The sequence below is a fragment of the Salmo trutta genome, unplaced genomic scaffold (assembly GCF_901001165.1).
Source record: "Salmo trutta unplaced genomic scaffold, fSalTru1.1, whole genome shotgun sequence".
Classification (NCBI taxonomy): domain Eukaryota; kingdom Metazoa; phylum Chordata; class Actinopteri; order Salmoniformes; family Salmonidae; genus Salmo; species Salmo trutta.
Genome location: NW_021822911.1, coordinates 15,539,874 through 15,566,305, shown reverse-complemented (window position 1 = coordinate 15,566,305; position 26,432 = coordinate 15,539,874). Strand labels below are relative to the sequence as shown.

The 26,432-nt window shown below is 39.4% G+C and overlaps 1 protein-coding gene and 1 pseudogene across 1 annotated transcript; one reads left to right on the top strand and one right to left on the bottom strand.

The window, feature by feature from the left end:
* Positions 1-8,618, top strand: part of LOC115186676 (zinc finger protein 135-like) — a 39,120-nt pseudogene extending 30,502 nt beyond the window's left edge.
* Positions 8,619-18,895: 10,277 nt separating this feature from the next.
* LOC115186677 (zinc finger protein 2 homolog) lies at positions 18,896-24,544 on the bottom strand (the record flags this gene model as incomplete). The annotated part of the gene is made up of 2 exons (XM_029746220.1): positions 18,896-19,397; positions 24,039-24,544. Coding segments are annotated over 2 exons (1,008 nt in total), but the record flags the coding sequence as incomplete, so codon positions are not given.
* Positions 24,545-26,432: the final 1,888 nt, after the last annotated feature.

Genomic DNA, 26,432 nt, shown 5'->3' with positions numbered 1-26,432 from the left:
ATGTCACTGCATCAGCCACCATTCACAATGCTGGCTGAGGTACGAGTAAAACATGACATATTATTTCCTAACCATTCACAATGCTGGCTGAGGTACGAGTAAAACATGAAATATTATTTCCTAACCATTCACAATGCTGGCTGAGGTACGAGTAAAACATGAAATATTATTTCCTAACCATTCACAATGCTGGCTGAGGTACGAGTAAAACATGACATATTATTTCCTAACCATTCACAATGCTGGCTGAGGTACGAGTAAAACATGACCTATTATTTCCTAACCATTCACAATGCTGGCTGAGGTACGAGTAAAACATGACATATTATTTCCTAACCATTCACAATGCTGGCTGAGGTACGAGTAAAACATTACATATTATTTCCTAACCATTCACAATGCTGGCTGAGGTACGAGTAAAACATGACATATTATTTCCTAACCATTCACAATGCTGGCTGAGGTACGAGTAAAACATGACGTATTATTTCCTAACCATTCACAATGCTGGCTGAGGTACGAGTAAAACATGACATATTATTTCCTAACCATTCACAATGCTGGCTGAGGTACGAGTAAGACATTTTACATTTTAGTCATTTAGCAGACGCTCTTATCCAGAGCAACTTACAGTAGTGAACAGTTCACTTAATTGTCCATTGAAATAAATGTTGACAATTTAATCATTACTACATTAAGGCCTGATTGCTGGAGTGCTGCAGAGATGATTGTCCTTATGGAAGGTTCTCCCATCTCCACAGAGGAACTCTGGAGCTCTGTCAGAGTGACCATCAGGTTCTTGTTCACCTCCCTGACCAAGACCCTTCTCCCACGATTTCTCAGTTTGGCCGGGCGGCCGGCTCTAGGAAGAGTCTTGGTGGTTCCAAACTTCTTCCATTTAAGAATGATGGAGGCCACTGTGTTCTTGGGGACCTTCAATGCTGAAGAAATTTTTTGGTACCCTTCCACAGATTTGTGCCTCGACACAATCCTGTCTCAGAGCAATATGGACAATTCCTTTGACCTCATGGCTCGGTTTTTGTTCTGACATGTACTGTCAACTGTGGGACCTTATATAGACAGGTGTGAGCCTTTCCTAATCATGTCCAATCAATTGAATTTACCACAAGTGGACTCCAATCAAGTTGTGGAAACATTTCAAGGACGATCAATTGAATCAGGATGCATCTGAGCTCAATTTCGAATCTCATAGCAAAGGGTCTGATTACTTAAGTAAATACATTTGTAAAAATGTTTAAAAAAAATGATTTTGTTTTGTCATTATGGGTTATTGTGATGTCATTATGGGGTATTGATTATTCAATTATAAAATTATTCAATTTTAGAATAAGGCTGTAATGTAACTAAATGTTTAAAAAGTGAAGGGGTCTGAATACTTAATGAATGCACTGTATATCGCTGGCAGAGTGTTCTACCCCTTGCAGTTTTGTACACAGTCATGTGATACGTGGTATAGAAGAGTCCAATCTTAGGAGAGTACATGGGAGGCACTACAATGTGTGTCTGCAGGTGTCTATCTGGTTAAAACCACTGTTACAGGAGCCCCTCCACCCTCTGGTGGGATGGATCATGTCTACAGAGAAACCTAGATTCAAATACTTAGATTTGTGTGTATTGGGTATATGTCGTGAAATTGTTAGATATTACTTATTAGATATTACTGCACTGTCGGAGCTAGAAACACAAGCATTTCACTACACCCGCAGTAACATCTGCTAAACATGTGTATGTGACCAATAAAATGTGATTTTGATTTGAAATAAACGTCCTATTTATCAAAGATGCTTTTGGCTGGGGTCAAAATGACTCCAAAGGATTTGAATTTGTTAAAAGTCCATATTGATACAGAAACACTAAACCATGATATAGATTTCTTAAGAACAAGTTGATTGACAAAGTCATGAAAATTTGGAAGAATTGAATGAACAACTTTTTGGCTATGATAAAAGATATGCCTCTGGGGTCAAAATGATCCATGTCAGAAGTATGGTTCAACGCAAATATGTAGTGGGTGTAAAGTTTGTTTTAAATTCTCACTCATTAAAAACAAATCAATCAACACATGCTTCTCTTTGAACGACTTAATATAATATTAACCTTTTATGAAATAAATGAAAAATAAACGTTTGGTTCCTCAACTGCGTTGCCCTCCAGTCAGCAGATGGCGATGTGCGTCTTTTAGGTTCAGGCGATGCTGCCAGTGTGACGTATAATCTAGTGGACGGGACGCTCCTTCAACAACAACAGCTAGTCAGACACCTCGGTAGCTTTCTAGCAAACATAGCTACAACATTCACGCTCTTTACACTGGTTTGGTGTATATTAGTCGCTGTGTATTAAACACACTTCTGTTGTATGTACTTGTTGGACCATTTAATTATATATTTACGTTGTTTGTCAGCTAGCTGGTTTGCTAAGTTAGCTTAGAACTAGGCTAGTCGCTAATGCTAGCTAGCTAACATCCCCGACCATGAGCTCACTAAGCTACTCTCCTCCTGATAAAGAAGAGGAGGTCTGCTGGATGGAGAAAGAAGCTGTCATGAAAGAGGAGGAGGAGGAGAAAGATGTTACAATACAAAAACAAGTAGAGGGTGAGGCTGTTACCGTGAAAGAAGAAGAGAAAGACGTTACTGTGAAAGAAGAGGAAGACGCGTTCAGAGTGAAAGAGGAGGAGGATGTTACTGTGAAAGAAGAGGAGGAAGCAGTTTTTGGAGTGAAAGAGGAGGAGGGGGAGATGACTGTCACATCCAAAAAGGAGGAGGAAGAAGAGGAGGAAACTGGATATCTGGGCCCGGTTTCCCAAACGCATCTTAAGGCGTCCAATGGTTCTAACGGTGAACTTAGCAATAAGATGGTTTTGAGAAACCGTTCCCTGATTAACACTAGTAAGTACCGTCTTAAATACAGAGGCACAAACTCTGCAGTTGTTGAACTGATGTGTGGTGTTAAAGGGGAAATATGTAATTGCTACATCCATATTTGGACTTTAAATTATTAATTTATAGCCATTGATTCTTGAAGAATATAACACATGCCTCATGAGCTTAGGTCAACTGTTGTTCCCCATCAGAACCCCAAATAAGCTTTTTTTTACTCCAATGTTTAGAAACAATGTAAATCAACACTGTATAGCCTCAACATGGTTAAAACTATAATGTTGATATCATGGATGATCAGTCCTTGCATCCATAGGTCTGTCTATGAATTTGAAATTAGTTACATTTCTCCAGCCCCATCCATCATCTTATAACCAAACTAGTGGTGGAATTACAGCTTTGTTATTGTATGAACTGCAGATTGGTTGATAGATGTGCGGCTGTCTTAAAGGGACAACCTAGGATTTAAACAGCAACAAAATGGCTGCCCAGAGGCTTGGTTTGGGATGGGGGAAGGAGAAGTGTAACCACTCTCACATTCATAGAGGAAGCTATTGTATCAACCTTAATCCAAAACCTAGGGACCTTGTCAAGAAGTTCAGACATCTTGGTGTAACAGTTATAAGATGTTGGCTTGACAGTTGCTGGACCCAGGTTTGAGTCCAGCTCAGGGCTACCGCCTGAATTGACTACACTATAAATACAAGGACTGGCCACCCATAAGGTCAAAATTATAGTTTTAACCTGATTTCAAGGCTTTATAGTATATTCTATAATTGGCAGTTAAGATTTGCTGTGGGGGTCAAATTGTTGTCAAATTGGAAGTTTACATACACTTATGTTGGCGTCATTAAAACTCGTTTTTCAACCACTCCACACATTTCTTGTTAACTAACTGTAATTTTGGCAAGTCGGTTAGGACATCTACTTTGTGCAGGACACAAGTAATTTATTCAACAGTTGTTTACAGAAAGATTATTTCACTTATAATTCACTGTATCACAATTCCAGTGGGTTTGAAGTTTACATACACTAAGTTGACTGTGCCTTTAAACAGCTTGGAGAATTCCAGAGAATTATGCCATGGCTTGAGAAGCTTCTGATAGGCTAATTGACATCATTTGAGTCAATTGGAGGTTTACCTGTGGATGTGTTTCAAGGCATACCTTCAAACTCGGTGCCTCTTTGCTTGACATCATGGGAATATCAAAAGAAATCAGCCAAGACCTCAGTCTGGTTCATCCTTGGGAGCAATTTCCAAACGCCTGAAGGTACCACGTTCATCTGTACAAACAATAGTACGCAAGTATAAACACCATGGGACCACGCAGCTGTCATACCGCTCAGGATAGAGACGCGTTTTGTCTCCTAGAGATTAACGTACTTTGGTGCGAAAAGAGCAAATCAATCCCAGAACAACAGCAAAGGACCTTGTGAAGATGCTGGAGGAAACAGGTACAAAAGTATCTATATCCAAAGTAAAACGAGTCCTATATCTGAAAGGCCGCTCACCAAGGAAGAAGCCACTGCTCCAAAACTGCCATAAAAAAAGCCAGACTAAGGTTTGCTTTTTTTATGGGGACAAAGATCGTACATTTTGAAAAAATGTCATCTGGTCTGATTATACAAAAATAGAACTGTTTGGCCATAATGACCATCGTTATGTTTGGAGGGAAAAGGGGGAGGCTTGCAAGCCGAAGAACACCATCCCAACTGTGAAGCACAGGGGTGGCAGCATCATATTGTGGGGGTGCTTTGCTGCAATAGGGACTAGTGCAGTTCACAAAATAGATGGCATCATGAGGAAGGAAAAGTATGTCGATATATTGAAGCAATATCTCAAGACATCCGTCAGGAAGTTAAAGCTTGGTTGCAAGTGAGTCTTCCATATGGACAATGACCCCAAGCATACTTCCAAAGTTGTGGCAAAATGGCTTAAGGACAACAAAGTCAAGGTATTGGAGTGGCCATCACAAAGCCTTGACCTCAATCCTATAGAACATTTGTGGGCAGATCTGAAAAAGCGTGTACGAGCAAGGAGACCTACAAACCTGACTCAGTTACACCAACTCTGTCAGGAGGAATGGGACAAAATTCACCCAACTTATTGTGGGAGGCTACCCAAAACGTTTGACCCAAGTTAAACAATTTAAAGGCAATGCTACCAAATGCTAATTGAGTGTATGTAAACTTCTGACCCACTGGGAATGTGATGAAAGAAATAAAAGCTAAAATAAATCATTCTCTCTACTATTATTCTGACATTTCACATTCTTAAAATAAAGTGGTGATCCTACTTGACCTAAGACAGGGAAGAATTTCCACTCTGATTAAATGTTAGGAATTGTGAGAAACTGAGTTTAAATGTATTTGGCTAATGTGTATGTAAACTTCCGACTTCAACTGTATACCTAGATTCAAGTACATTAAGGGTGAAACATACCTAGATTCAATAACATTTATATGATTCAATAACATTAATGAATTGGTTTGAAACCTTTGTTTTAGAACCTTCTCAAAGTTGGTGCCTTGACGGTTTCTCACTCGTACTCTGACTTTTTAAAAGGGATTTTGGGACAATTAGCTTAGTTTATAACGTGTATTTTAGGAACTGCGTGTCACAGCATGACAATGTGAACATGATTGGTCGACAGTCTCTTGGATGGGCATTAAACATTTGAATAAAGCTGTAATTTAACAAAATGTGGAAAAGGGAAGGGGTCTGAACTTTCTGAATGCTCTATGTTTTATTACATTTTTCAAATGTAACCTTTATTTAACTAGACAAGTCAGTTAAGAACAAATTATTTTTTACAATGACGGACGACGCTTGGCCAATTGTGCGTCTCCCTATGGGACTCCCAATCATGGCCGGTTGGGATACAGCCAGGATTCGAACCAGGGTCTGTAGTGACGCCTCAAGCACTGAAATGCAGTGCCTTAGACCGCTGCACCATACGGGAGCCCCAAAATCATCGTCTAGTGCTGTCCCCAACTAAAATAAATCTTGGCCAACCAAGAGTCTAATTTTGTTTCTACCAATCGATTGGTTGAAAATTTCTAATGTGTATTTTTCCATATATAAACACCACCCACGTGTATTAATAAAATAAAAATTATTCTCGACCAGGTTGAAATACTATCAGACATCCCCAAATGGGCACATTTATAGGCCTACATTTGTGTACAGGCCAGGTAGATTAATCCTACTTCTATATGTGTAATCAGGTGCCCGTCCTTACTCAACATTGACAGGAGTTTCAAACAAAAGACAATTAATAAATTGACAACTGACGCATCTTGCGGGGTCAGGTCTGGGTGGTCTGCCAGGGGCCGTTTCATTTAGTATCTGTTTGGGTCGGCATGGGGAATGATTGTATTTCCCCATAGTATGTTGTACTGAAGTTGACTGACTGAAACTGTACCTAGTTTCCCTCCTTCAAGGAACAGTAGTTATACTCATAAATCATTTCAGAGTTTGCTAAATCCAATGGTTCTAACCGAGAGTCACCTTAACTTTATTGACACCCAAATGGATACTGTCATTAATGCGGTTCTTAAATAATTACACATAATACTTAATACTGTAGCTGTTTAGTTACAGTCACATGTTCAACTATCATCAGCTGATCCAGGAAATCATTTTCTGAATGACAGTCACATGACAAACATCACGACATGCAACAACAACAAAAGTGCTTCTTCATTCATTACTCTGGTAAAGAAAGTTATGCCGTGCTCCACTTTGAATCCAACATCCCTAACAAATTGATGTTTATAAAGTGTTATTGTCTCCTTGATTTACTGTAGGGTCTCGTTAGTCTGTTTGGACACAGAGATACTTCGCTCATAATGTGTAGAGAACTGTTCCTTGATGGATAGGCTATTGTACAACACACAGAGATATTTTCCTATATTTTTTGTTAGGTGAAGTTATGGGTCCGACAGTAGGTCTATGTTATTGTTAGGTGAAGTTATGGGTCCTACAGTAGGTCTATGTTATTGTTAGGTGAAGTTATGGGCCCTACAGTAGGTCTATGTTATTGTTTGGTGAAGTTATGGGTCCTAAAGTAGGTCTATGTTATTGTTAGGTGAAGTTATGGGCCAATTTGGCAAACTGTACAAACCCTCATTGTCAAGCTGATGGAAAAGCCAAAGAGCATTTTAATGGTTGAAGTGTTTTTAAGTACAAAGTAGTTTATTTGCGATGATGACACAAACATTATATTAAGCAGGACATTCAAACGAGCCTTACAATTATAATCCAAAGTAGTGTGAAATGTACTCATAAGCAACCTGGAAATGGAGGTTTCTCCCCTGAGTTTCCCCATTCACATTCAGAATACATTGTGAAAAACTAAAATCTTTGCTCACCATTTTTGCTCCAGGCAGATATACTACATCCATAACTAGCGGTTTCCTCATTAGCAGGGAGGAGTTTCTGCAATCAAATTGCATGTGCATCGCCCTCGTGCCGCAATTTTAGCAAACACAAAAAGGGGCCTACATTGGATACAAAGAGTTGTCTGGCACACTGCTTCGAGTTTCAATAACTTTAACTTATTTCTAGCCTACCATCATCGATTTTACTACTAATGTGAAAACAAGACAAAATATGACTATTCTAGCTCATTTTAAGACAATTGTCAAATAATTTTAACATTCATTACAGACGTCAATTGTTGTACAACATCGTGGCTGCGCTGTTGGCAACACTTTTACAGTGGATTACTGCTGTTGTGGGCCTTTAACCATCTTTCTGTCTTTGTTGTTCACACAGGAGAGAGGCGGGACAGTTGTGGATCCTCTGGGGAGTCTCAACAACCTCTTGATGCTGAAGAGGCAGAGAAGAGTCTCTCCAGATCAGAACACCTCAATAAACACCTGCAGAGATCCACAGGGAAGAAATCTCACTGCTGCTCTGACTGTGGGAAGAGATTCACCTCCTCAGGCATTAAAATTCATCAGAGAATCCACACAGGAGAGAGACCTTATAGATGTACTCAATGTGGGAAGAGTTTTGTTCAATCTACATCTCTGACAGTGCACCAGAGAATACACACAGGAGAGAAATCTTATAGCTGTGGTCAATGTGGGAAAAGTTTTCATAAATCTGGCAATCTGACAGTGCACCAGAGAATACACACAGGAGAGAAACCTTATAGCTGTGGTCAATGTGGGAAGAGTTTTAGTCAATCTGGCCATCTGACAGTGCACCAGAGAATACACACAGGAGAGAAATCTTATAGCTGTGGTCAATGTGGGAAAAGTTTTCATAAATCTGGCAATCTGACAGTGCACCAGGGAATACACACAGGAGAGAAATCTTATAGCTGTGATCAATGTGGGAAGAGTTTCACTAGATCTGACCATCTGACTTTACACCAGAGAATGCACACAGGAGAGAAATCTTATAGCTGTGGTCAATGTGGGAAGAGTTTTACTGAGTCTGGTGGTCTGACTAAACACCAGAGAACACACACAGGAGAGAAACCTTATAGCTGTGATCAATGTGGGAAGAGTTTTACTAGATCTGACCATCTGACTTTACACCAGAGAATGCACACAGGAGAGAAACCTTATAGCTGTGGTCAATGTGGGAAGAGTTTTGTTCAATCTAGCCAGCTGACAATACACCAGAGAACACACACAGGAGAGAAACCGTATAGCTGTGATCAGTGTGGGAAGAGTTTTACTGAGTCTGGTGGTCTGACTAAACACCAGAGAACACACACAGGAGAGAAACCTCATACCTGTGACAAGAGATAATCTGATAAAAAATCTCTGATCAAATATCAGAAAATACATACATGAAGGAGTTGTTTCATGATATCTATGAATTAATGTAGAATGTTTTTAACATTGTAGGAGTATTTTAATGATGTCACAATGTAGAATGTTTTAACATTGTAGAAGGAGTATTTTAATGATGTCACAATGTAAAACCCTAAACGTTTGTCCCCTGTTCTATTGATTTCAACATGATATGGATTTTAGCCTCAGTGGGGAAATCCAGGCTCTGAATTGAAAGAGTTACTATTTATGTGATTTAACAAAAAGTGACTTACAAAAAAAGAGTTGTTACACTTACCATGTTGGTGACCCACTTGAATCAAAATGCAACACTTCAAAATGTAGCGATCTGTTTTCTACAAATTGTCTTCTAACCAGGGATGTACACATTATTCCCAGATTCCGTGTGGTTTTTGAGCTGTTAGTTTTAACAGGGCGTGCAACCTCATCTCCCTCCTCTCGCACAAATGATTTTAGCGATGAGTTATGACAAATAAGTGTTGTGTTCCTTTGTTTAGCGACCCCTAAATTTAAATGCATCACTCCAAAATGTAGCTGACTGTCTTCGGCAGGTTGTCCTCTAACCAGTGAGGTAAAATATATCTCCCATTTCCATGTGTTTTTTTAGTTGTGTTAGTTTCAACATCCCGTACAACCTGATTTCACCCCTAATCGATATCAGTGATTTATTGCTACTTGTCAAAACAACAGCGTTTTTGGTGCTTGTGCTTAAAAAGTAATATGATTAATGTGGCAGATGTTTGTGTATATAGCACATGTTATGTTTAGGTTTTCAATTTATCACAAACTGTTTCTGCATATTGGTTATTGATTTGTACATGTTAAAACTGTGTTTTGACATTGGGGCTATCCCACCTAGAAAAATGTAATTGAAAAAAGGACTATGCAACCAAATATTTATTTATGCAACCAACTGACAATTTTCAGGTACAATTATATTGACATTGTTGCCCTGCTTTTATAATATCAGGATTCATTCTCAGATGTGCCAACCCAAATGTACTAGAGCATGACATTGGGGACTGGGCCCCGATCCAACAACATGCCTATCTAGTGAACCCTGAGAAGAGAGAGAAGCTCGAAATCAGACATGTCCGTAGTAAGGACAACTTGGTTGCTGATTGTGGGCATTTAAAAAGTTTTGTGTTTAGCCAGTGCGTTGCCATTGATTACAATTTATTTTGACTGGTTTTCCGTATTGGAGATGAGTTTTATCTCTTATTCTTTTCCGTATTTTTCGTTCCAAGGGGACCAGAGTTCTAGAAGCTTGTGAGTTTTAGGAAGAGGAGAGTTCTAGAAGCTAGTGGGTTTTAGGAAGACCAGAGTTCTAGAAGCTAGTGAGTTTTAGGAAGACAAGGTTTTTTTCTTGTTTTTTTTTAATTGTTGACAGCCAGTAGACACCATGTTTATATTGTAGAAGGTGAAGCATTGTAGTTGATTATAATGTGAAATTGAAGTTGTTTTCTGTTGGTGGTGAGCAAACTTTTAAGGTGTTAGTCTTATGTTTTTCCGTCTAGCTCGTCAGCGCGTCTAGCACGTCTAGCTCGTTAGCACGTCTAGCTCGTTAGCACGTCTAGCTCGTTAGCACGTCTAGCTCGTTAGCACGTCTAGCTCGTTAGCACGTCTAGCTCGTTAGCACGTCTAGCTCGTTAGCACGTCTAGCTCGTTAGCACGTCTAGCTCGTTAGCACGTCTAGCTCGTTAGCACGTCTAGCTCGTTAGCACGTAGGACGCGCTGATTGGTGTCACCTCGTTAGTCAGTATGTGTTACACCTGTGCTGGCTTGTCCATCTCGTTAGTGGGAAGGTGTTTCACCTGAGCTGGTCCAGGTTCTATTTAAGAGTGTCTGGCCCAGTGCTCCAGTTGTCTTGATACATGTGGAGAGTCAACACCTTTAGTTGCTCCACCTTTTTGGTTTGCTTCCTGTCTTTAAGTTTGGTGTGGGATTTTCTTTTGTTTGCCTCTTCTTGGGCAGATATAGTGGGTCTCATGGTGGGTGTCTTTTATGTCCCAGTTGTTGTAACTAGTCAACTTCCAGTGGACACTGAGAGCAAAACTGCAAGATTATGTTATAATACTTTTATTGCATCAAATGGTTGTTTTATGCAACAGAATAGAAGGTTCTTAGAACTATTGTGTCTGTGTGTTCTACTGAGGATGGGCCTCTGGGAGAAAACACTGACAGGAGATTTACAATGTCTTTTGGGTGATAAAACCTAAAGAGACTGCATTCCAGAGCATGAGTTAATGTTTCTGTTCTATATGGTACCAGGGAGAGATGACCCCAGGGCCAGACCCTGGTCTCTACACAAAGAGTACTGTTTTTACAGCAGATACTGTCTGCTGAGAATTATAAGTATCTTTCATACAAATCTTAACCTTGTGACCCGTTCTATACATCTGTTGTTGGTCATGTAGGTTGAAAGGGGTGTATCTTGGCTGTAAAATACCTTTGTACTTTTGTCTCGTGGCTCTCAACGAATCATCTGGGGGTGATTCATCTCTCAATGAATCATCTGGGGGTGATTCATCTCTCAACGAATCATCTGGGGTTGATTCATCTCTCAACGAATCATCTGGGGGTGATTCGTCGACCAGCCATCATTATCGTAGAACACTCAATTGATTCACTTTATATGTGTGTGTTGTATTGACCTGCTCCCTTATTATTAAATGAATAAAGATTTAGTTTAAGTATAACTCTGACTTGTGTGATAAGTTTGTCTCATTTGATATTAAAGAAATTAACAACCACATTTGGGGATGTGAATCTTGACTTGGTGACCGCTCCTGGTGACCTGGGTAAATGGTGCACCAGGGATCCCTCTAACTTGGGATCTCAGGGAGACCACACTTCGGGAACGGAGCAGATGGACCCACCTTTGATCTGAGAGGCAGTGAGCCGAGTGGATACCACATCTCCAACGTAGTTTAAAAAGGAAGAGGTGAGCGAAAGACGCAAAGTGGAGTTTTTAGAAAATCCTTGTAGGCTCTGAGTGTGTATTCCTGTGTGGAGGTGTAAACAGGGCCCAGTCAGTAGAATCTGAGGCTGAGTCAGCTATCTGTATGAACTGGATGAAAACTAGAATCTGTGTTTACTAGTTAAGACCATTTATGATATAGTATAAGATAGTAAGGTGCACCTGTAATTGTTTTAAACCTGGACCCCATTTTAGAAGTATTGAAAGATGTAAATGTATTTGATTCATTATCCTAGGAACTAACTATGAGATACAAATTAGAAAATATTCCTGCAGGTTAAAATATTGTTGAAAAACAACTAATTGATTAGGTATGTTTATGAATAGCATTGTGTGACTGTGATATGAGAGTTGTGTGACTGTGATATGAGAGTTGTGTGACTGTGATATGAGAGTTGTGTGACTGTGTCTTAATCTGATGTTTGGATAGTAACAGAGATCTGTGGTTCTTCACAGAGATCTATAGTTCCTCATAGAGATCTATAGTTCCTCATAGAGATCTATAGTTCCTCATAGAGATAGATCTATAGTTCCTCATAGAGAAAGATCTATAGTTCCTCCTAGAGATAGATCTATAGTTCCTCATAGAGATAGATCTATAGTTCCTCATAGAGATAGATCTATAGTTCCTCATAGCGATAGATCTATAGTTCCTCATAGAGATAGATCTATAGTTCCTCATAGAGATAGATCTATAGTTCCTCATAGAGATAGATCTATAGTTCCTCATAGAGATAGATCTATAGTTCCTCATAGAGATAGATCTATAGTTCCTCATAGAGATAGATCTATAGTTCCTCATAGAGATAGATCTATAGTTCCTCACAGAGATCTATAGTTCCTCCTCGAGATCTATAGTTCCTCACAGAGATCTATAGTTCCTCCTAGAGATCTATAGTTCCTCCTAGAGATCTGTAGTTCCTCACAGAGATCTATAGTCCCTCCTAGAGATCTATAGTTCCTCCTAGAGATCTATAGTTCCTCCTAGAGATCTATAGTTCCTCCTAGAGATCTGTAGTTCCTCTCAGAGATCTATAGTTCCTCCTGGAGATCTATAGTTCCTCCTAGAGATCTATAGTTCCTCACAGAGATCTGTAGTTCCTCTCAGAGATCTGGACTGCCAAAATAGCAGGATGATGTCCTCACCCCTGCCTCGCCTCTCTACCTCTGCTAGTCCTTATTCTCTTGTTGTCTATATCCATTCCATGGACTTTATTCATTTCTGAGAAGATAATTTGCACACATTTGTATGCTAATAGATTTCAGTTTGTATTGACTGCTATGTAGGTTAAATGTACACTTCAAATGCAGCTGTCCTACAACATATCAGTACCTTCTTCTTGATCCCAATTGCATTGTGTCAATACTGTGTTTGGATTCTGAAGGGCATTTATACAAAAGAGGTAGTCTAGACACTGTATTAATACCATTATGCATTTGAATCCCATCTACAGCTACCATCTAAGATATTAATTTCCCTCCACAAGGGGGTGGACATGTAATGTTTCCAAAATGGGACAGTATTGTACATGTAACGTTTCCAAAATGGGACAGTATTGTACATGTAATGTTTCCAAAATGGGATAGTATTGTACATGTCACGTTTCATAAATGGGATAGTATTGTACATGTAACGTTTCCAAAATGGGACAGTATTGTCCATATAACGTTATGCCCCCTTGTGAGTTAATAGTATTGCATGCTGTAGCAGGCTATATAAAGAGGAAGACCTCCATTGACGATTCAGTTTGTTGTAACTGTGACAGGTTAAAGGAAATACTCTTAGCCTGTTATACATTAAAAAGTATTAGTAAGTTCATAGTATGTGAGGATCTTAAAACATCTAAGGTTAAAAATATCATGCATTCTGTATTAGTTGATAGAGATGGATAACATTCATATAATTGTGTTAAAAAGTTAAAATCCGTCAAGCTTACAAAGGGTAAAAATTGTAAAAGGAATGTGTAAACGTTATATTAGTTACTTTATTTTGTGGTGCCAAATTGAAGGGGAAAAGTGTTAATCTGTGATCTACTAAATGCTCTAAATCTATGAGCCTGAGATCGATTGCTCTGGTCTCCACCCAAGTTCGGGGGAAATCACGGGTTTTAACTCATTGCACTAAAGGTCATTGAGGAAACAATACTCTCGTGATTATTTCTCCCCTTTTTCAGGGGCGTAACATCTCGTCTGGACAGGTAACCGTCCTTAGTAAGTTAGTTAGTTAGTTAGTTAACAAAGCTAACGTTAGCTAGTTCATTATCACAAAAGTGAGAACTGCTCTAGATTGGAAACTTACGTTAATGAGTGTAAAGCCATGTTGGCTTTATGGAAACGATATACAATATATGGGAAAGAATATAGTTGAGGAAATAATCCAAACCTAGTTGTGCCTAGTTAGGACATAACGTTAGCTAGCTAGCTAACGGTACTGTACTGTAACTCATACAACGCCGACGGTCAAACCCGGCTTTCTAATATTTACGTTCATTAACTATAGTAACGTTATGGAAGATATTCACAGAAAACCATCATTGTCTTCGTTATTCATTATTAGTATGTTATATTATTATTATAAATTATTTCGAGACATATTCAGAGCCAAACATCAACCCAACTTAACCTTTTTAACTGTTGTCGCATCCAAACTTGTCACCATCGTTTTCAGTTGTAATTGCGAAGTTCCCGGAAGAAGTCCAGCAACAACGGAGGTTCCTCGATGAACCCACCTTCTAACAAGTTCTTTGAAGAACCTTTTGGGGCTGTTTTTCATTGACCAAGAACCCTACGGTTCTTAGGGGATCTGAGAACAACTCCAGTTGAACCCTTCATTTTTAGAGTGTAGTCGGCTCTATTTACTCTCAGATTCAAACATGATGATTAGTATCAACGATCAAGTCAGCTGCTGCTGCTCCAATACAGTATGAGGTGAGACGGTGAACTGATGTTGAACCGGGCAGTCAGCTGCTGCTGCTCCAATACAGTATGAGGTGAGACGGTGAACTGATGTTGAACCGGGCAGTCAGCTGCTGCTGCTCCAATACAGTATGAGGTGAGACGGTGAACTGATGTTGAACAGGGCAGTCAGCTGCTGCTGCTCCAATACAGTATGAGGTGAGACGGTGAACTGATGTTGAACCGGGCAGTCAGCTGCTGCTGCTCCAATACAGTATGAGGTGAGACGGTGAACTGATGTTGAACCGGGCAGTCAGCTGCTGCTGCTCCAATACAGTATGAGGTGAGACGGTGAACTGATGTTGAATCATAATGATTAAGTTAATTAAAAATTAATTTGTGAAACTGTTTAAAAAATTGTATATGTCATATTAAATATATTACTCTATTGTTATCATATAGAAACATCATGGAATATTGTACATCATATGAAATATATTGCTCTATTGTTATCATATAGAAACATCATGGAATATTGTACATCATATTAAATATATTACTCTATTGTTATCATATAGAAACATCATGGAATATTGTACATCATATTAAATATATTACTCTATTGTTATCATATAGAAACATCATGGAATATTGTACATCATATTAAATATATTACTCTATTGTTATCATATAGAAACATCATGGAATATTGTACATCATATTAAATATATTACTCTATTGTTATCAGATAGAAACATCATGGAATATTGTACATCATATTAAATATATTACTCTATTGTTATCATATAGAAACATCATGGAATATTGTACATCATATTAAATATATTACTGTATTGTTATCATATAGAAACATCATGGAATATTGTACATCATATTAATATATTACTGTATTGTTATCATATAGAAACATGATGGAATATTGTACATTATATTAAATATATTACTGTATTGTTATCATATAGAAACATCATGGAATATTGTACATCATATTAAATATATTACTGTATTGTTATCATATAGAAACATCATGGAATATTGTACATCATATTAATATATTACTGTATTGTTATAATATAGAAACATCATGGAATATTGTACATCATATTAAATATATTACTCTATTGTTATCATATAGAAACATCATGGAATATTCTACATCATATTAAATATATTACTGTATTGTTATCATATAGAAACATCATGGAATATTGTACATCATATTAGCATCAACATACATTATTGTTTCATTCAATTTCACATAATAAGGATATTTAATATTTTCAAGTTCAGAAGACAGAACCCATCACCTGCTATGTAAAAGAGACAGAAGAATGCACAATGGTCAATGCTATCTGGGATCCTTGGGACATCTCTACCCTAAACCCTAACCTTAACCCCTACCTTAACCATTTTAAATGTTAACTTCAACTGGCTAGGGACGTCCCAAGGATGTATCTCTACCTGAAAATACATGATCTAAGTGATTGATAGTTGGTATTCAGCAGTCCTAAAGCCTTATTTACTTTAATGAACTACTAAAATAGTGATTTTGTCAGACAGCAGCTCTACACTTTATTGACTGACTGATCCATTCATCCTTCCATCCCTCCTCAGCCTTCCTCTCCTCTGAAGACCCAGTGAGGGTGGAGCTCAGTCAGAGAGCTGTTGAGGGACTGGTTAGGAAGAACACTTCTACAGCCAGAGAGGTGAGAGGTCACACATGGTTTAGATGGTAAATATGTATGTCCCTTAGTGGTTCATCACGTCAGCAAAAGGGAATATGTTCCATCATCTATGTTTATTTACATTTGTGCAAATTGTCCACTGATATTGGTGTAATTTCTCACCCCTTTTGGCTGAATGAAAGTTAATTTCCCCTCAGACACACACATTTGTTCTTTGATATTATGAAGGTAATTTGTGTCAAATGTACTTTTCCCCACTCATTCACCCCATCTCTTTATATTCAGTGGCCTGACTGGATCCAGACTATGTCAAAGGCCCATCCTGGTCGATCTGAACCTAATGCAGCTTGGAGTGATCAGATGACAGAAGTCACATTTAGGTGCCAGGTGTAACTGAGGCCGTAGATGCTCCATATCCATTACTTTGAGTGTTTTATATAATATGACTAAATGTGTTTCTGTGTTGCAGGGGCAGTCAAGAAATGGAACGGCAAGGCCACAGAACATGACATAAGCAGAGCTGTGGGAGACCACCTCAAGCCCCTGGTAGAGCCGGGGGTGGTGTTTACCACTCCACCACGCCTTCAGCAGGCTGGAAAAGTTGGATTGATACTGTTTTTCATACTAAGATGGACCAAGAGTCTATTGATTGGTGAGTCATTGGGTTAATTTGTTTTGCAATATGTTCAAATCAAGCTTTATTTATACAGCAAATTTCAGACATGGATGCAACACAATAGATTCACAGGAAAAAACTATGAAAATAAAGATAAAAAAGATTAACTGAAAGACTCATAAACATTCTAAGGAAATGCCATAGATTAAAATATTAATTGGATGCAACATCCAACCCAAAATATCAGCTTGTTTTACTACATTGTTGTTATTTTCCCCAGCATGAAAACCAGAAATGTCCCTTAAATAGAAGAGAGAACTAACGAGTCATTGACAACAACCGCAACTAAACAGGTGGGGTTTTAGGAGGGGCTCTGAAAGACACTATGGGGGTGTCCACTGAAAGTGGACTAGTAACAACAACTGGGACCTAAAAGACACCCACCATGAAGAGGAAAACAAAAGAAAAACCCACACGAAACTTAAAGACAGGAAGCAAACCAAAAAGGTGGAGCAACTAAAGGTGTTGACTCTCCACATGTATCAAGACAACTGGAGCACTGGACCAGACACTCTTAAATAGAACCTGGACCAGCTCAGGTGAAACACCTTCCCACTAACGAGATGGACAAGCCAGCACAGGTGTAACACATACTGACTAACGAGGTGACACCAATCAGTGCGTCCTACGTGCTAACGAGCTAGACGTGCTAACGAGCTAGACGCGCTAACGAGCTAGACGTGCTAAAGTCCAACCTCAAAACATAAATGGAAAAACCAAAGCCTGTAACACCTTCCCCCTTAAGACAACAAATATATCCTATATTTTTGTTGGACAAGTTTGCTCACCACCAACAGAAAACAACTTCCATTTCACATGATAATCAACTACAATGCTTCACCTCCACAAATATAAACATGGTGTCTACTGGCTGTCAACAATTAAAAACAAGAAAAAAAACACATATTTCTAAATAATAATATACAATAGGATTATTTTTCATATAATTCCTATAGAACCCCCCCCCAGAAAAGCAATTTTTCCCACAAAACAAAACTTTTTGAGCCTTTTTTTTCTGCCAACCCTTGAGACAATCAGAAACCAAGTTGTCCTTAACTCAGACATGTCTGATTTCAAGAGGAAACTCCTTAATATCCGTAGTAACTTTTCACCTCACTGTGGAGCTTCTCTCTCTTTTCAGGGTTCACTAGATAGGTATGTTGTTGGATCGGGGCCCAGTCCCCAATGGCATGCTCTAGTACATTTGGGTTGGCACATCTGAGAATTAACCTTGATATTTTAAAAGCAGGGCAATAATGTCAATATAATTATACCAAAAAATTGTCAATTGGTTGATTAAATAAATATCATTCCTAAATGTTACATGTAATGTAAATATGAAATAGCCCCAATGTCAAAACACAGCTTTAACGTGTCCAAATCTATAACCAATATGCAGAAACAGTTTGGGATAAATTGAAAACCTAAACATAAAATGTGCTATATACACAAAACATCTGCCACAATAATCATATTACTTGTATTTTTTAAAACAAGCACCTTATAAATTGCACAAGCACCAGAAACGCTGTTGTTTTGACACTCAGCAATAAATCACTGATATCGATTAGGGGGGAAATCAGGTTGTACGTGATGTTGAAACTAACACAACTAAAAAAACACATGGAAATGGGAGATATCTTTTACCTCACTGGTTAGAGGACAACCTGCAGAAGACAGTCAGCTACATTTGGAGTGACACATTTACATTTAGGGGTCACTGAACAAAGGAACACAACACTTATTTGTCATCACTCATTGATATCATGTTGAAATCAATTGTGCCGACAGGAGGGAGAATTGTGACATTTCATTAATATCATGAAACAACTCCTTCATGTATTTTCTGATGTTTAATCAGAGATCTTTTACCAGAGTATCTCTTGTCACACTGATCACAGCTATAAGATTTCTCTCCTGTGTGTGTTCTCTGGTGTAGAGTCAGACTGCTAGATGCAGAAAAACTCTTCCCACATTGATCACAGCTACAAGGTTTCTCTCCTGTGTGTGTTCTCTGGTGCACTGTCAGACCACTAGATAGACCAAAACTCTTCCCACATTGATCACAGCTATAGGGTTTTTGTCCTGTGTGTGTTCTCTGGTGTAGAGTCAGAGAGTCAGATGTTGTAAAACTCTTCCCACATTGATCACAGCTATAAGGTTTCTCTCCTGTGTGTGTTCTCTGGTGTATAGTCAGAGAGCCACACATAGTATATCTCTTCCCACATTGATCGCAGCTATAAGGTTTCTCTCCTGTGTGTGTTCTCTGGTGTATAGTCAGAGAGCCACACATAGTATATCTCTTCCCACATTGATCACAGCTGTAAGGTTTCTCTCCTGTGTGGATTCTCTGATGAATTTTAATCCCTGATGGGGAGGTGAATCTCTTCCCACAGTCAGAGCAGCAGTGAGTTCTCTTCCCTGTGGATCTCTGCAGGTGTTTGTTGAGGTGTTCTGATCTGGAGAGACTCTTCTCTGCCTCTTCAGCATCATGATGTTGTTGAGGCTCCCCAGAGGATCCACGATAGTCACGTCTCTCTCCTGTGTGAACAACAAAGTCAGACAGATGGTTGAAGGCCCACAACAGCGGTAATCCACTGTAAAAGGTGATGCCAACAGCGTAGCCATGATGTTGTACAACAATTGACGTCTGTAATGAATGTTAAAATTATTTGACAATTGTCTTAAAATGAGCAAGAACAGTCATATTTTGTCTGGTTTTTCACATTAGTAGTAAAATTGATGATTGTAGGCTAGAAATAAGTTATTCATGTTGTTGAAACCCTAAGCAGTGTGCCAGACGACTTTTGGTCTCCAACATAGGCCCCTTCTGTGTTTAATAAAATTGTGGCACGAAGGCGATGCGCACAGAATTTGATTGCAGAAACACCTTCCTGCTAATGAGGAAACCGATAGTTATGGATGTACTATATATGCCTGGAGCAAAAATGGTGAGCAAAGATTTTAGTTTTTCACAATGTATTCTGAATGTGAATGGGGGAAAACTCAGGGGAGTAACCTCCATTTCCAGGTTGGTTATGAGTGCATTTCACACTACCTTGGATTATAATTGTAAGGCTCATTTGAATGTCCTGCTTAATATAATGTTTGCTACAGTATTGTGAATTCTGTGTAATTATTGAAGAACTGCGTTAATGACAGTATCCATTTGGGTGTTGTCAATACAGTTACGATTTTTTACATTTATGTTAATTGTATTTTTTAAAACCACCTTTATTTAACCAGGTAGGCCAGTTGAGAACAAGTTCTCATTTACAACTGCAATCTGGCCAAGATAAAGCAAAGCAGTGCGACACAAACAAGTTACAAGTGGGATAAACAAACGTACAGTCAATAACACAACAGAAAAATCTATATACAGTATGTGCAAATGGAGTACGGAGGTAAGGCAATAAATAGGCCATAGTAGCGAAGTAATTACAATTTAGCAAATTAACACTTGAGGGATAGATGTGCAGATGATGATGTTCAAGTAGAAATACTGGTGTGCAAAAGAGCAAAAAAGTAAATAAAAACATGGGGATGAGTTAGGCAGTTGGATGGGCTATTTACAGATGGGCTGTGTACAGCTGCAGCGATTGGTAAGCTGCTCAGATAGCTGATGATGCTTAAAGTTAGTGAGGGAGATATGTCTCCAACTTCAGCGATTCGTTCCAGTAATTGGCAGAAGAGAACTGGAAGGAAATGCGGCCAAAGTAGGTGTTGGCTTTGGGGATGACCAGTGAGATATACAGTGGGGCAAAAAAGTATTTAGTCAGCCACCAATTGTGCAAGTTCTCCCACTTAAAAAGATGAAAGAGGCCTGTAATTTTCATCATAGGTACACTTCAACTATGACAGACAAAATGAGAAAAAAAAATCCAGAAGCATTTCAAGGTCCTGGAGTGGCCTAGCCAGTCTCCAGATCTCAACCCCATAGAAAATCTTTGGAGGGAGTTGAAAGTCCGTGTTGCCCAGCGACAGCCCCAAAACATCACTGCTCTAGAGGAGATCTGCATGGAGGAATGGGCCAAAATACCAGCAACAGTGTGTGAAAACCTTATGAAGACTTACAGAAAACATTTGACCTGTGTCATTGCCAACAAAGGGTATATAACAAAGTATTGAGATAAGTATTTGGTAAATAACAAAAGTTTATTTTCCACCATAATTTGCAAATAAATTCATAAAAAATCCTACAATGTGATTTTCTGGATTTTTTTCTCTCATTTTGTCTGTCATAGTTGAAGTCTTTTAATAGCTGTAAAATAGTCATATGTTTGAGAAATTGAAGTAATAGCATTTCAAACGTTTTGAAAATCGCGCCACTGGATTAGACTGGCTGTTGTGTAGGTGGGACGAATTTGTCCCGCCTCGCCCATAGAGGTTAACGAGAGTCTTGTCTTTAAATAGCTGTAAAATAGTCATATGTTTGAGAAATTGAAGTAATAGCATTTCAAACGTTTTGAAAACCCCCTAGAGAGGTTAAGCATATCCCAGTTTAGGTCCCCTAACAGAACAAACTCTGAAGATAGATGGGGGCCAATCAATTCACATATGGTGTCCAGGGCAGCTGGGAGCTGAGGGGGGTCTGTAACAGGCGGCAACAGTGAGAGACTTATTTCTGGAGAGATTCATTTTTTTAATTAAAAGCTCAAACTGTTTGGGCTTAGACCTAGAAAGTATGATAGAACTTTAATCTCTGCAGTAGATTGCTCCTCCTGATTCAGACACATCAAGGACATCAAGGTTGGCGGAGTGTGCTGAAGCAGTGAGTCAAAAAACTTAGGGAGGAGGCTTCTGATGTTAACATGCATGAAACCAAGGCTTTTACGGTTACAGAAGTCAACAAATGAGAGCGCCTGGGGACACACAGGGCCTGGGATAACATCTACATCACCAGAGGAGTAGGATGAGGGTACGGCTAAAGGCTTTCAGAACTGGCTCCCTCCCTCCGGTCAGGTGATGCTGACGACTGGCTCCCTCCCTCCAGTCAGGTGATGCTGACGACTGGCTCCCTCCCTCCGGTCAGGTGATGCTGACGACTGGCTCCCTCCCTCCGGTCAGGTGATGCTGACGACTGGCTCCCTCCCTCCGGTCAGGTGATGCTGACGACTGGCTCCCTCCCTCCGGTCAGGTGATGCTGACGACTGGCTCCCTCCCTCCGGTCAGGTGATGCTGACGACTGGCTCCCTCCCTCCGGTCAGGTGATGCTGACGACTGGCTCCCTCCCTCCGGTCAGGTGATGCTGACGACTGGCTCCCTCCCTCCGGTCAGGTGATGCTGACGACTGGCTCCCTCCCTCCGGTCAGGTGATGCTGACGACTGGCTCCCTCCCTTCGGTCAGGTGATGCTGACGACTGGCTCCCTCCCTCCGGTCAGGTGATGCTGACGACTGGCTCCCTCCCTCCGGTCAGGTGATGCTGACGACTGGCTCCCTCCCTCCGGTCAGGTGATGTTGACGACTGGCTCCCTCCCTCCGGTCAGGTGATGCTGACGACTGGCTCCCTCCCTCCGGTCAGGTGATGTTGACGACTGGCTCCCTCCCTCCGGTCAGGTGATGTTGACGACTGGCTCCCTCCCTCCGGTCAGGTGATGTTGACGACTGGCTCCCTCCCTCCGGTCAGGTTATGTTGACGACTGGCTCCCTCCAGTCAGGTTATGTTGACGACTGGCTCCCTCCAGTCAGATTATGTTGACGACTGGCTCCGTCCAGTCAGGTTATAGTGACGACTGGCTCCCTCCAGTCAGGTTATAGTGACGACTGGCTCCCTCCAGTCATTTGAGTGTCTTTATTATTTAATCAAACAGCGTGCTTAAAGCAGTACATATAGATTTTTATAAAAACACATGGGGCGATTGGTAGAAAGAACAGATGACTCCTGGTTGACCAAGATGTATTTTAGTTGGGGACAGCACTAGAACATGATTTTGGGGCTCCCGAGTGGCGCAGCGGACACTGCATCTCAGTGCTTGAGGCGTCACTAAAGACACCCTGGTTCAAATCCATTGAGTGTGACTCCAAATCCAGACCTCCATGGGTTGGTAAATTGGATTTCCATTGATTATTTTTGTGTGATTTTGTTGTCAGCACATTAAACTATGTAAAGAAAAAAGTATTTAATAAGATTATTTCATTCCTTCAGATCTAGGATGTGTTATTTTAGTGTTCCCTTTATTTTTTTGAGCAGTGTATATATATACACACACACATTTAAAAAATAAATTAAAAAATTGGCATGTCGGTGGCCAAAAATACCGATTACGATTAATCGGTCGACCTCTATACTATATAGCCTAGAAACCTGGTTAAACTATCATTATGACATCATGGATGAATTCTAGAATATACTATATAGCCTAGAAACCTGGTTAAACTATCATTATGACATCATGGATGAATTCTAGAATATACTATATAGCCTAGTAACCTGGTTAAACCATCATTATGACATCATGGATGAATTCTAGAATATACTATATAGCCTAGTAACCTGGTTAAACTATCATTATGATATCATGGATGAATTCTAGAATATACTATATAGCCTAGAAACCTGGTTAAACTATCATTATGACATCATGGATGAATTCTAGAATATACTATTTATCCTAGAAACCTGGTTAAACTATCATTATGACATCATGGATGAATTCTAGAATATACTATATATCCTAGAAACCTGGTTAAACTATCATTATGACAAACAAAACTCAATTACTAAATGTAAATATGAATACCAAATGTACACCCCTTTGTTAATATGTAGTGGTAATAATTAGCTTAATGGTGAGGCATGGAATAATAAAACGTATCTTTTGTCAGGCTGAATGTTTGAAATATGAGGTGATTTGAGTCATGCTTCTTCAGTAGTAGAATAAAGACAATTAGCATTTGAATGTTGTCAATAAATGCTGGAGTGATGTAGGATTGTTAATAAAATTGATTATAGACCAATTTATTATACTGTGTCCATGTGTATAGGCTGCAAGTACGTTGAAATGAAGTTGTTTTCAAGTCATTGACAAAACGACCAGAAAATACATCTTCAACTTTCACTTTCAACTACAACCTAACATATATATACAGATTTCCAGAATGAACAAAACTCTTCCCACATTGATTACAGCTATAAGATTTCTCTCCTGTGTGTGTTCTCTGGTGTACTGTCAGATCACTAGATTGAACAAAACTCTTCCCACACTGATCACAGCTAAAAGGTTTCTCTCCTGTGTGTGTTCTCTGGTGTGATATCAGGTTGCTTTGCTGAGTAAAACTTTTCCCACATTGATTACAGCTATAAGATTTCTCTCCTGTGTGTGTTCTCTGGTGTATAGTCAGACTGCTAGATGTAACAAAACTCTTCCCACATTGATCACAGCTATAAGATTTCTCTCCTGTGTGTGTTCTCTGGTGTACTGTCAGATCACTAGACTGAACAAAACTCTTCCCACATTGATCACAGCTAAAAGGCTTCTTTCCTGTGTGTGTTTTCTGGTGTATCTTCAGATGGCTAGATTGAACAAAACTCTTCCCACACTGATCACAGCTAAAAGGTTTCTCTCCTGTGTGTATTCTCTGGTGTACAATAAGATGGCTAGATGTATCAAAACTCGTCCCACATTGAGTACAGATATAAAGTTTCTCTCCTGTGTGTGTTCTCTGGTGTCTCTTCAGACAGCTAGAACTACCAAAACTCTTCCCACATTGATCACAGGTACAATGTTTCTCTCCTGTGTGTGTTCTCTGGTGTGATATCAGTCTGTGTGACTGAGAAAAACTCTTCCCACATTGAGTACAGCTATAGGGTTTCTCTCCGGTGTGTTATCAAGCTGGATGAATAAGTAAAACTCTTCCCACATTCCTCACAGCTATACGATTTCTCTCCTGTGTGGATTGTCTGATGAATTGTAATGCCTGCTGAGGAGGTGAATCTCTTCCCACAGTCAGAGCAGCAGTGAGTTCTCTTCCCTGTGGATCTCTGCAGGTTTTTCTTGAGGTGTTCTGATCTGGAGAGACTCTTCTCTGCCTTGTCAGCATCATGAGGTTGTTGAGGCTCCCCAGAGGACCCATGGTAGTCCCGTCTCTCTCCTGTGTGAACAACAAAGTCAGACAGATGGTTATAGGCCCACAACAGCGGAAATCCACTGTTAAAGGTGATGCCAACAGCGTAGGCATGATGTTGTACAACAATTGTCGTCTGTAATGAATGTTAAAATTATTTGACTTAAAATGAGCAAGAAAAGCCATATTTTGTCTTGTTTTCACATTAGTAGAAACATCTAAGATTGTAGACTAGAAATAAGTTATTCATGTTGTTGAAACTCCAAGCACTGTGCCAGACGACTTTTGGTCTCCAATATAGGCCCCTTTCTGTGTTTGCTAAAATTGCGGCACGAGGGCAAAGCACACACAATTTGGTTGCAGAAACTCCTTCCTGCTAATGAGGAAACCGCTAGTTATGGATGTAGTATATCTGGTAATGAGGAAACCACTAGTTATGGATGTAGTATATCTGGTAATGAGGAAACCACTAGTTATGGATGGTTTTCATAACAATCGGTAATAGGTATTTTTGGCCACCGATTTAAAAAAAACAACATTTAATACATATTTTTTAACCAGGCAAGTCAGTTAAGAACACATTCTTATTTTTAATGACGGCCTAGGAACGGTGGGTTAACTGCCTTGTTCAGGGGCAGAACGACAGATTTTTACCTTGTCAGCTTGGGGATTCAATCTTGCAACCTTACGGTTAACTAGTCCAACGCTCTAACCACCTGCTTTACATTGCACTCCAAGAGGAGCCTGCCTGTTACGCGAATGCAGTAAGAAGCAAAGGTAAGTTGCTAGCTAGCATTAAACTTATCTTATATAAAACAATCAATCATAATCACTAGTTAACTACACATGGTTGATGATATTACTAGTTTATCTAGCCTGTCCTGCGTTGCATATAATCGATGTGGTGCGCATTCGCGAAAAAGGACTGTCGTTGCTACAACGTGTACCTAACCATAAAGACATACCAATGTCTTTCTAAAAATCAATACACAAGTATATATTTTTTAAACCTGCATATTTAGTTAATATTGCCTGCTAACATGAATTTCTTTTAACTAGTCACCTCTGCAACAGAGTCAGGGTATATTTTTTATTTATTTTATTTCACCTTTATTTAACCAGGTAGGCAAGTTGAGAAGTTCTCATTTACAATTGCGACCTGGCCAAGATAAAGCAATGCAGTTCGACAACATACAAAAACACAGAGTTACACATGGAGTAAAACAAAACATACAGTCAATAATACAGTAGAAAAATAAGTCTATATACAATGTGAGCAAATGAGGTGAGATAAGGGAGGTAAAGGCAAAAAGGCCATGGTGGCAAAGTAAATACAATATAGCAAGTAAAACACTGGAATGGTAGATTTGTAGTGGAAGAAAGTGCAAAGTAGAAATAG